This window comes from Heliangelus exortis, chromosome 2 (assembly GCF_036169615.1).
Source record: "Heliangelus exortis chromosome 2, bHelExo1.hap1, whole genome shotgun sequence".
In the NCBI taxonomy this organism is placed as follows: Eukaryota; Metazoa; Chordata; class Aves; order Apodiformes; family Trochilidae; genus Heliangelus; species Heliangelus exortis.
The window spans coordinates 56,755,716-56,768,604 of record NC_092423.1 but is presented as its reverse complement, the minus strand read 5'-3'; the positions used below and the strand labels follow the sequence as shown (position 1 = coordinate 56,768,604).

General features: G+C 36.1%; 1 protein-coding gene across 4 annotated transcripts in view; it reads right to left on the bottom strand.

Moving 5' to 3' along the window:
* The window catches only part of NFX1 (nuclear transcription factor, X-box binding 1), a 64,801-nt gene that overhangs the window by 19,016 nt on the left and 32,896 nt on the right, over positions 1-12,889 (bottom strand). For 3 of the 4 annotated variants that reach the window (XM_071736221.1, XM_071736222.1, XM_071736223.1), the window contains exons 12-18: positions 12,187-12,269; positions 11,606-11,714; positions 6,320-6,439; positions 5,610-5,689; positions 5,098-5,328; positions 3,974-4,047; positions 1,264-1,365 (exon numbers count right to left, since the gene is read on the bottom strand). In XM_071736221.1, the coding sequence (XP_071592322.1) occupies positions 1,264-1,365; positions 3,974-4,047; positions 5,098-5,328; positions 5,610-5,689; positions 6,320-6,439; positions 11,606-11,714; positions 12,187-12,269 (799 nt within the window). The remainder of the gene's footprint in view (positions 1-1,263; positions 1,366-3,973; positions 4,048-5,097; positions 5,329-5,609; positions 5,690-6,319; positions 6,440-11,605; positions 11,715-12,186; positions 12,270-12,889) is intronic. The other variant, XM_071736225.1, reaches the window with a different exon arrangement.

Sequence of the window (12,889 nt, the reverse complement as noted above, 5' to 3'; positions counted from 1 at the left end):
AAAAACAACACCTACACTGGACATTTATTGAGTATTCAATTACCAATGTAGGCTAAGAAAAGTCACAATTACTGTTTCCTGTTTGTGTCTTTCTTATACCATGTTTATACAGTACTAATACCATGCTCTTCAAAGTTGCATGCAGGAATCAGTACAAGTCTTATTTCATCTTGTCTCCCCCACTTTCTTCTGAAGTATGGTACTGGCTTAACAAGAACAAAGCTGGAGATCGGGATGAGCAGATGCTTCCAGGCATCACCTCTTTTGTTCTTCTTGCCCATACATTCAACAATTAAAATTATTTCAGTATAGAAAATTATCGAAAAGGACTTTTTAATAGTGTGCTCCAATTTCATACACATTAAACATATAAACAGGACCAAATGACAAGCAAAAGTTCTTGAAGTATGCTGATATTAGCATTTGGTACAGGAAGACATGAAGCCACTCTATGGGAAATTTCACTATTTTGACTTTACACACCATAAAGGAGTATTAGATTTTAACACACGTAACAGACTGACATAACCAAATTCGCAATTAAGAGACAAGAGATGGCAATGGTAAATAAACTAAAAATGGAAATCAGGGACTTTAAGGGCAAAGACTTGAACTTAAGTTTCAGACTTAAGTATGTGAAGAAACTTAAGAATTTATTAAAGAAATAATACTAAAAGTAAAAATACAAGCTATTCCAATCCTGAGGAACATCAGGAAGAACAGAAAATCAAACTTCAGTTCCATGTTTTTGAAACTTAAAAGCAGATTTGCAGTGCCAGCAAGTATGAGAAACACAGAAACACCAATAAAATTGAGACACAAAGGTAAGAAAACTAAGAAGGGAAATAGAAAAATATAACAACTAAGATGACTGAGGAAAATATGCCTTATCATTTGTCTAGGAAGGAATGCTGAAAGTGAAACAGAAGATCATTGCAAAAAGTTATATCATCTAGAAAGCTGAAAAAAAATCTACAGGAGCTCTGCTGGGTAGAAAGAAACTCTAAAACCACAATTATTTTGTTCCATACATAATTATGTAACAACAAACCAGACAAAAAACTCATTCTACATGAAAGCAAAACCATGAACCAGTAAGGAATTGCAAAATACTCTTTTAGCAGTATTGTCACAGTAGTCAGGCTATTTAAAATCATCTTATTTTACCTGGGATTTTGCTCACAGCATTAGCTATATTCCATGTTGCCTATGTTTCAGGCATACTCAAGGGTTTCAAATATATTCCTATATATATCTCCTTACCTGGCCTGCTTCATTTCTTTTTTAGTAATAAGCCTACTGATCTCCACTGAATCTCCAAGCTGCAGATCTGTTAATTTAGTGGCTATAGATATAGCAGCTATTCTGAAAAAGAAGAGTGTTAGATTTCATTTGAGGAAACACATAAACCTTTGAAAAGATGCATAGAGCTGCAAACTTAAACCTCCAGGTGGAAGACATTTAACAGACTGACCATTTCCTCATCAGATTACAGAATGGGACTCTAATTCCATATCAGCTGGTTTTAGGAGTCTAATCTAGGTACCTAAATTAAGAGGTCACTGTCATTTTCATCAGACAACTAGAAGCAGGACTAACAAATGGATGTTCTCCTTAAGGGAATTTTTCAGAGGACTAATTTAGACTATATATGTCTAAACTAGGCAATGCAAATACCCTTTCTTCTCACCTGTTCAATATTCAAACTAGAGCTGACTATATAGCTTTAAACGTTGTGGGTTTTTTTTACTTTCATGTGATTATACCTTAGCTGTGTGCAATTAAAACCTAAGAATTAATAAAGTACTTAAAACTTGCTTAGAAAACTTGGATGATACAAGCCATAAGGAAAGACCTAAATGCCTACTGATGATGTTAAAATTATCTTTATAAAGATTGCTCACCATTCCTTTCAATAATAAGCCTTTGCAGTCTATTTTCCTAATTTCTAACTAAACTGTAAAGAACACCATTCTCAAATAAAATCCTGAAAATGGAACTTCCTATCCTCTGAACCATCTCTTCTGTTAAATTCAGCTAAAAGGATGTTTGTTTCTACATGTTTTGCATCCTGCTCAGAGAACTAATCATCTATCAGGAAGGAGAACAATTATATTACATGAAAACAAAAAACACTGAAAAACACCATTGGTTTCATATATATGAGGTAGTGACAAAAAGTAGGTAATGGATAATAGATAATTAGATAATAGGACATAATTTGTATGTGTACAGATAGGACCACTCAACCTTTCCTGTTCCCTTGAGCTTTCTTTCACCCACATTCCCTGAAAATGTTCAAAGCTGTTTCATCACTCCTGTAACATTTTGAGAAAACTTGCAAACTCTATTAACTTGCTGTCCTTTCTCAAGTAGTACTACAAGAGTTACTTTGTCAGGCTTGGATTTTTTATTGTTGTTTTTTTTTTCCCTCCCAGTTGTGCAGATGCTGGGGAAAAATGCCAAATATAACTTCCACATAATCAGAATATTTGAATTTTTCAGCAACCTGAACAGTTGGGATTAATATACAGATTTAGCTGTCATTAAATGATATTTGTTAATATCACACGGGCCAAGAGTAATTTGTAAACATGTTAAGAACACAGCTGAACTACCAGATACAAACATCTGCTTTGAACTGATTGCTTCTTTCCCTTTCTCTCTTGGAGTCTGATGATATAAATAAACACCTGTATGTTGTGATATGCATGCAAGAACTCTCACTGACTTCAAAGAACCCTGTTCCTTGTACAAATACTTTCGCAGTGCCTATAGAAACAACTGAGAAATAATGGCATTCAAATATTTATAATTATGTTACCATCCTAGATTACCATTAGTGAAAAGCATGTGTCTCTTTAAACTGGTATTTTAAAGATGAGTCATTCTTCAAATCTCTATTCATAGTGAGACAGATCTTAATAGAAAAAGCTTCTTTTTAAAAAAGAACAAATTATCACCACTCCTATAAGCCTACTTGCATTCAACTTAGTAGACTATAATTTTTCTTAACTCTTTCTTATGAGCATGCTTTTCTCCTTGTTCTCATAAGTTAACATTAATCACCTACTAATGTAGATGCTAAACCATCTTCTGTCAGAATATCATACACTGGGCTAGTTTCAGGCCCTGAAATAACAGTTCCCATAAAACAACCACTAAAAAGCTTTCCTTGGAAGACAGGAAGAATCTCTCCCATTGACTGGGATGTAGAGCAAAACTCTGGCTCCATATTGATTAATGGAGCCTCCAAATTAATTATTTTACTTCCTTTCAAGCACAGCCCCAGATTAAGATTATTTTTAAAATTATTATTACTGGTTCGCTATTTTAATTTCAAAAGTACCAAAGCCCTACTTTACCTCTTTTCCTTGTCCCTTTCTCACTCTCTAATTGAAATAGTGACATAAGTTTAGAAATAGGATTTGGAGACAATACAATATGCCTTAAATGGACCTTGGTAGGAATCAGTTTGCATACTAAGAACCAAGATGCCAAAATCTCTTCCACCTAAATTTATGTATTTCAGAATGACTTTAAATCACTCTTCAACTTCCATTATCTGCACTAATAAGGTCCCATCCCGCACTAAGGGAAACTTAAGACAGCAACTCACACATGGATGGCTATATGTAATCACCTAAATTCAAAAGCCTGAATCTAGAACTGCCCAATTAGTGTTTATCTAATTGCTCTATGTAGCTAGAACAGTTTCCATAGATTGGAAATTCAAGCTAGGACACACCACCGCAGTTACTGACTACCAACGGTAAAAAGAGGAACGTGCTCCAATACAATGTAGCTGGTATGAAAGCTCCAGGGGAAAAAAAAAAAAAGAAACTGTACATTAAAGTACAAAGAAGTAGGAAAAAAGCTTGTGAATTCAGCATATTTAGTCACACCCGAAACATAATCAAATTGCAAAGCAGTAAATCCAGTAAGGAATTAAAAGAACTATTACAATCCAAACCTTTGATATGTATTAGATGCTTCTGAGCAAATCATACTCTCCTTTCTTCTTCCGCATTCACATTGAAGATCAACCTGTTGTATCACACAAAAGAGAAACTTTTTTAAACTTATCTTTTTTTATCATCATGGAGGTGTGTGAGGGAGGAAAAATTTATTTCTTTAAAAATTCCAATTTGAATGGAACAATGGCTAATTAAAAGTGACTAGTAATTCTTTTTAAAAATCAATATTGTAAGTCTACAGAAAAAATTCATGCTATCAATGTACAAATATGTCATTTTTTGTCACAACTGTTACTGGCTGATACATATACCATGTATGTATCGTGTATGTAACCATACAATCTGCCTAAGAATTTGCAGTGAATTTTCTTTGTGTATTGTAATGTGGATATATTGAAAATAAAACAATTGCCTCTTGAATCAGCAGAATTGGAATAGTTTAGTCTGTCTAAAGAAAAACTGATCTCATCAACAGCCCTCTTTCCTTTGTCAGAACTAAAAAGATAAAATGCTAATCAGAATGACTCCTTGTAAGCCACCAGACAGCTAATGCAAATTGGTGCCAATTACAAGTAGTAAAGAATTCAGAGAAACCCGAATACAAAGGGAAGACCTGCATTTACCAATTTGCAACGTCTGACAACAATTGATGAGAAGAAGGAACTTTTTACTATAAAAATTCAGAGGAAAAAGGGGAAAATCAGAAGTGAACAGAACGAATCAGCCGCACACCAGAAGCCTAAAGAGCAGCAAAAAACAGCGACCAACACCAAGGAGCAGCAGAGAGTACCCCCACCAGTGACTTCCAAGAGACTGCGAACCCAGAGGTGAGGAGGTGATAGTTCTGAGGGTGAAAAGAATGCTAATTGCTTTCTTTCATTTCTTAATAGCCCTTTCCCTGGGGTGATTAATTTGTTTAAAAACCTGTTTTCCCACTATTAACTCCCTAATACTCTTTTCAGCATGGTGTTATTTTCCCTGAAATAAAGTGGTGTAATTCATTCAAACCATAAAGCTGGTTACTTTTGCAATTTGTAGGATGCAGATGGACAGTGGCTAATATTTCCTCACAAACAAAACATAAAATATTAATAATTATGAACTGTGACAGGTATCTAACCTTTGCACTGCAGGATGTTGTTGGGCAGGGTGAAGAAGGATGACATGGAGCCATACAGGGATGATTACAATACAGCCGTGGAGTAATACATGGCTGTTTACACTCTTCATCTATGAGACATTCTCCTTTATGACAGATTCTTTTACATTTGTGCATTCTGCACTTTAACATTTGATTGCAGCGAAGTCCACAGGAAATGTCAGTGAGATGACAAGGAATATTACTTCGCAGCTGGAAAAGGGAAGGAAAAAACTGACAACTCAAAACGAAAAATTATAAATGCAAAACTCAAGAGTACTTTAAATAAAATTGGAAAGAGTTTTTCTTTGTATCATAGCCCTGTGCAGAAACTGGTAAGAGTGTTTTATGGCATAAAAGATATACCTTCTAATTTAATCACACTAAACCCAAACTCCAGTAACTCATTCCATTCCAGAGGCCACAAAAATCTAAGCCTACAGTCACAGAACATTATTTAGCAGTATTCAAAACCATTAAGTATCCAGACTTACCTCATGCTTGCCCATACACCATTTCTGAGTGAGATAGGTACAGGGTGGACATTTTTCCTCACTATGACATGAATGGTACACTGCAGTCACAGAAATATAAAAGCAAGTAGAGTTCTATTAGCATACTTAAGTCAAATGTGTTAAAGGACACAGTAAAGACCATTAACATTTCACATTTCAGAACTACACATGAAGTATAATGCTTCATACAAGGGCTATCTGTTCTTTAAAGTACTCTAAAAACTGGAAGATTCTTAGGCAAATATTCTTGCATATTTTGTAAAGAGACTTTTGTTACTTCTGAGAAGGGTTATAGGGTAAGACAGAATTTGTCAGAAAGAGTATCTGTTTAATCTGTGCATATTTTTTTGCTGTCAATGTAATTGCAAGGAATGAACAAGCTAACTGCTCACTATATTATCCTACTGCTTCAATAGAGCTCTTAATCTTTGAAATACAGAATTGAATGTGTTGTGAATATCAATATTAATCAGAAAAATGATGCTTTTACCAGTCAGAAGTGCCACTACTATCAGTCATGGCAATTTTGTAGTTGGCTGGATTATTAGCGTAGACTTTTGGAAATATTCACAGCTACTGAAAAAGTATCTAATAAAAAAGTACATCTATTCACATGCAGATGTGTGTACACTTTTCTACATTTTGATTAAAAACAAAAGACCCAAGCAGAACTGAATGGCCTGATTTACCTGGATGATCACAGTCATGTGGCCTGGTGCATGTTTTTTTACACTCTGGTGGTTGAGTGCCACAGGGTACAGGAGGGTAAATTACAGACTCACCACAGTAACAAGTTAACTCATCAAAACCTGAAAAAAACAAATCAAATACATCCTAATGGCTAAGTGTATTTGCACTTCTCCATATTGAAAAATCTTTTAATAACATGCAAATGTTTACTCCAGCTTTGTTTTCTTCACTGTTAAGCACCACTGTAGTAAATTTACTAGCTTCTGTGACTCCTTTGAGAAAACTGGATTTACGATCACTTCATGAGAAATTATGCTTGCTTTTAGAGTGATTCTACACAGCAACATTCTGAACTGGAGCAAGAGAAACGCTTATGTCAAGTTGAAAGCTGTTGCTGTTCTATACTTGTCTTAGAAATGTCGACATCTCTTGTATTTCCTTCCAGCAAGTGCATCATCCAAATTTTGCGCTCCGAACTACCCCTAACCTTCACTTTTTCTGTGGTTAGATTTTTGTCCTTTGCCAAGCCCTGCACATGGTACTGGGAAGATTCCAGAGAAAATTACCAAAAGACTGCCAGCCTGCAGACTTCTTACTAAAATTTCTTCTATGTATTCATGTCATTTAGTATGACATGGATCCTAAGAAGCAGCTTATGAACCTATCCAAATACTTCAAAACAAACTTGGCATGTTAAACTTCCTCACAGATTTCCCCCCTCCCCCATTCAGGAAACCAATTTTAAACCCTTATCACATGATTCAAACCTCAGTGATAAAATAGAGATACACACACTGTCTCAACTAAAAGTTAACACTGCACAAAAATTAATAGAGTTCACTGCTGTTTTTCAGACTATGAAGAAACTGGCAGGGAGATCGACTGGAGTGCAAACTACAGTTGAAGCCAGTAAATCCTTAGAAAAACAGGACACTAAAATATTAAAATTGGCAATTATGAAGAATAAGATCTCAGAAGAATAAGAAAATATGATTGGTCCATAGACAAATAGAGAGAGTGGACAAGGGAGAAAAAGAGAATAAGAGAACAATGTTGCAATAAAAATACAAAACAATCCCAAACTGAAGACATATGTTACTGGAACTGCTGAATTCAGCAAGTTCTCTGATTCTGGGAATTCTAGAGGATTCCTAGCCTATGAAAGCAAAATCTGCAGAGCTCTAAAACACCAAAGATTCATACTGTCCCATTTCCATGGATATCATGGCCACTGGATCAATATGCAGGTCTGGCCAGTACGAAGACTGAACACATATTCCAAAGAGATAAGAAACATAATGGATTCATGACAATAACATAAGCAGAAATATAGACTAACACAAAGCCAACTAAAAAACATCAAGAAGATTTACATAAATAGGACCACCAAAAGCCAAGTCCCTTTCCCACTTACCAAGGTAAGAGTTCACTAGTGAAGACATACATATATATACTACATCCGTATGTACAGCACATCCATGGATCTCAAATATTAGCAAAGGCTCTAACATCCATACCTGGACAGATCCCTCAGCCAGTCACTGCTGAAATTTTCCCGAGGCAGATCACCTACTAGCCACTCTGTACAGCTTTGAAACAAGTTCATTAGCAAATTAGCAAGATATACACAGGCACATGTGGGAATGAAAATAAGGGAATCACACACACACCCCCTGGTCTCTCCAGGTGCTGACACCTAGATGAAGGGGGCCCTATAATTTGTGATACCATTCTCCAGCTGCTGGCATACAGTTTAAGTCATCTTTCTGGTCTCTTCAGTTGCTATCATATGTGCTCCCATGACCTGCAACTAAACCTCCAGTTGCTGGCACTTTGCTCACACAAAGAATAAAGAATGAGATTACACTGAAAAATAATAAATTTTATTTGTAACGAGGACTGGATAGACAGTTGTCATCAGGTGCAAAGGGCTCTTGTCAGAAAAATGCACTGATCATCAGTTTCCATTGTGCAAATGTTGCCTTTTATCTCCACTTCTCTAGATTTTCCATGCATCTGCTTTGATTCCTACAAATAATCCACCAAAATCAATTGCCCCCCATTAGTTCCAGTTTAGCTGTATCTGTACCCAAATCTCCTACTCCTAGTATCATATAGCTAGGTCATCTCAACATCACACAAATACCTAAATTCTCTTGGCCTTGCAATATTTCAATTCAAAAAAAGGTTCCAAGTACCCCTTTTCCTCCAAGAATCTGTGAAGCTCAGTCATGTCTCAACATCTGTGAAATCCATCCAAACCTCAAGACACTATTGGAAAATTCTGTCAGCTTTTCACTGTGTTTTTAGTTATGCTAAGAACTTTCTCATATTTGGTTGGTTTTTATGGTCTGTTCAGTGAGTTTAATCTCACACCAGGTCATAGTCTTTTGCCCACGTATCTTAGAGCGAAGCAGTTAAGATCAAAAATTTCACCTAAGGAGACTCAGTTACAATAAATTCCAGCAACTAACAATGCTGGTGAGAACAAATGCTAAGGGTTAGAAAGCAGAAGCAGAAAAATTGGAGAAGTTTCGGAATACCCACCTGTAGAAAGCAAGCACAGGAAAGAGTAAGGCTTTTGTTTTATCTTGTTACATGTCTTGAAACAATCTATAACCCTCCAGGATTCAAAGCCACAAACTTTCATTTGTCCAGGAAGATGAAAGCTCAGACACAAGGGTCCCTGGAAGACCTGAGTGTTAAAGAGCTACACTGCCTGGCTTGCTCCTGATGAGAAGTGGTATGTGAATAATCTTAAATATAATGAAATGTCTCTAACTAGTACTTCACAGGATAATGGAGATGGAGTGCAGAGGTCTGATCCAAACATCTGAAATAAAACATCTGATAACTTAAAAAAATAAATAAATAAACTGTCTAATGCTGACATAATTTATTTTGCCCAGTAGATGTATTTCTGTCTTGAAGTAGACTGTGTGTGTATAAAGAGATGCAAGCACAGAAAGGGACCTCACCTCTCAGCACTGAGGAAATTACTCTGGAAAGGTAAAGTACCTGGGAAGCATATATAACCTCAAAGGTGTAGGTGCACTCTAGCATTGCATCCTGATGTCTCCACACCACTCTCAGAAAACACAGTACTAGAGATTGAGGCAGAGTAAAAAAACCCAATCTAATGAGTGGTAAGTGGCTTTTAGCTGACCATGCTGTGGTACATGACACCATGGCTGATGAAGCTCAGCTGCAAAGTGGTGGCCAGACAGGTGGATCAGCACAGAGGACCAACTTCTTAATGCTGAGAAGCACTTCCCATCAGGCACAGGTTGAGAATCACAACGCCTCTGAAATTTCAACTAGCAGTATCTAGGGAAGATACTGCTTAGCTGATTTACCTCTGAACAGATTTAGAATCGGAGGTTTCAGGGACACTAATGTTTAAGCAAAATTATAAGTATCCATCTCCTTAAGTAAGCTGGCTGCTTTTACTGTGCTCAGGAATGGGCCTATGTTGCATCACATCCAGTTGTGGAGCAATTTACAGGGGAGGCAAGTATTAGGTCTTCCCAAGCAAAGACAGGCACCCGAATCTTAGGTTTGTGAGCGAATAACAATCCCAAATAATACTGCAGCAATGTGAAGAAGTTCAATGGCCTTGAAGATCAAACACATGAAATCCAGTGAAGAAAGACAACCATACAGAAAAAATTCATGCACTCTGACTGAAATAGACCAGAATTTACCAATAGGACCTCTAGGATGTATGTTTGGTTTTATTATTTTGCCTCATCGAGAGAAATTTTTGGACACAGAAACATTTATTTTTTTTAAAGAGAGCACGAACATCATATTCATTATAGCTTTAGAGGCTCTAGTGCCTTCCCTTTTCCAGGATGCTTCCTTGAAAAATTAGTTTCTATAAAATGGAGTTCTTTGACTACGTCTTTGAGCGTATGATATAGGAGAAATACATGTGCTACTGCAGTGAAGACATTTCCAGCTGTAAACAGTATCCTTACAATGCACAACACCAATCTCCTTTTTGCTCATGTCATGAGAACTGGTTCACACTTTCAAAATCTCACTTTCCTCTTTCCCACATTCCAGTGAGCAGTTCCAATCCCAATCCAGTGAGCAGCCAATCTCTAAAAGAAACAACTCACTTCTCCAGCAGCAACAGCAGAACTACTAGACAAAAGACAGGATTTGATGAAAGCCACTTCAAGTGAGGATTTATTTTCCACTCTAGAAACATTCTCCCCTCAGTTTTATTGTAGCTTACAATAGATGCAAAAATAAACCTAGAATTTGCAGATGTCAGACTTGATGATGATGGATTTAGAGAAAACACTGCCACTACTTAAGTACACTGAGTGGAAAAATGGATTCAATCTGAAGAATTCATTGAGAGTTTTTTCTGCCCAATTTTCAATAACTACATTTAATAAATAGCTTGTAATTTCTGTTTTAAGCTACAGTCATATAAAGAATGGGGAAACCTGTATCAAAATACAGATTGAGAAAAAAATTAAACTTTTATCACACATGAAGATGTTTCAGATCAACAAAAGGTTATGCTAGCAGAAGGAAACAGAGAATCATTCCATCTGCTTCAGGCCAAAATCACAATATGTAGTATTACACCCCTATTATAATGGTGCAAAATAATCAACATGTGCTGCCCTACATCAAGGGGTAAAAAACTGTTGTAAAAAAATTGTATATTCAACTGACACAGCTTTTAATAGAGTACATATCTGACAAAAGCTATTTCATCAGCTTAAATCTTTTAATAGTCCTAATAAAATTAATACCTGCTGGCTGTCAAACTATTTCTAGAAATTCAGTATTTTTACCATCCAGAACATGAACAGAAAGCCTAAGAAACACACCAGTGATATCTCTATTTCTTCAGATGGTATTGCCCAGAAAAAAAATCACTGATACACCAAGTTTGGAAAGGCTGCTACGTATTTCAGTATCTTTAACAGTTATTAAATTGCGCAACACCAGTTCCTTTAACTTAGAAATTACCTTTCTAAACTGTATTTTTTTCCTTGCATGTTTCCTTAGTTTTTTAAAATGATTGCTGAATCAAAATACATAACAATGTATTTCACTGTAATTCAATTTTAACTATTAAAATCCAAACCTCATCTAAACACAATCAAAACATCTAACACAATCAAAATCAACTTCATATTCTTCAGGTTCTGGTTATTATTTCTGCATCTTTGGATCACATTCTCTGTCCAATTGTGAGCAGTTAAGTGAATACATTTCTATAGTATCTCAGAAATCATGTGCTCTTGCACATAACTCACTTGTTTGCCAGCATGTTTGACAACTGCCCCGATGACAAGGTTCTTCACATCTATGCAGCCCACAGTTCAGCTTCCGACCACAAACCAAAGAACACTTGTGTTCAGTGTCCTAGAGGAAGGCAAAGAAGAAATGAACTATAAAACCCATTGGTTTCTTTTTCTGTGTGGGATCATAATCTACTAATTGACAAAAAGGTATAGTGTAAAATATAATTTATGATCCTTATCTATAGTTTTTCCATCACTGTATGTGCACAATTTTTAAAGCATATTCTGCTAAGACCTATATTGCAGATATACACATCCTCCTTATGGTCCCCTCCCCATTGCCCCTGAAATCACCGCATTGACAAAAAAAGCACCTTTACACTAATTTAACTGCATTTAGGCTGGATACCCCTAAAAGAAATGCTGCAAAATAAAGGCCTACACACAAACTTTCTGACCATGATTCATACAGCAAATAGAAATTGAAGTTGCAGAAAAATTGAAAGATACAAAAGAAAAAGTCTTTTAACATTACAACCAAAACCAAACATACACCACAATGGACAATCTTATAAAACCATGTGTAGACTTACCACACAGCAAACTTCATTACACTTGTGTCGTCCACATGATCTCTTTTTGTTGCATCGCTTGTCACACATGAATGTAATAGCAGCTATTTAAAAAAAACGTCCCAAAACCAGTCAGAACTTTTATGTCTTTGCTTATGCCAAGAAGAAAAGCTTCTATCACAATATTGTGTTAAGGCTGTTGCAGACCATAGCCTAGAAGAGACTAACAAGAAATCAGCAAGCAAACTTTTATACCCCTGCTCTTCCACATTAATTCCCTATGTAAACACTTGGCTTCCTTGAGACTTGTTTAAAAGAATTTTGGGGAACAGAAAACATGAATCTATTTCATGTTAGTCTTCACAGCATAAATTCTGCACAACAGCACAAACAAGATATCCTGATACAATGGACTACCACATACACCCAATTTAAGCCTGCTGAAATGGGTAAGGCAGTGAAAGTCAGCTAAATACAAGTAAAGTTGATATGCTCATAAAACTAGTCCAAACAAAGAACATCTTTATCACCATTCATCAGTTAGAAAAGTAACTACTTCTGAATTTTGAAGAGCAATGTCTTTGTAGACAAAAGCTCAAATTTGGAAAAAAGGACATTACTGTCTTATAAATAAAGACTAAATACTTGTAAATAAGTAGCTCAGTATGACAGGGGTCATTCACCTCAGCATTTCACTGAGGTGAATTTTGAGCTGCTACATCCA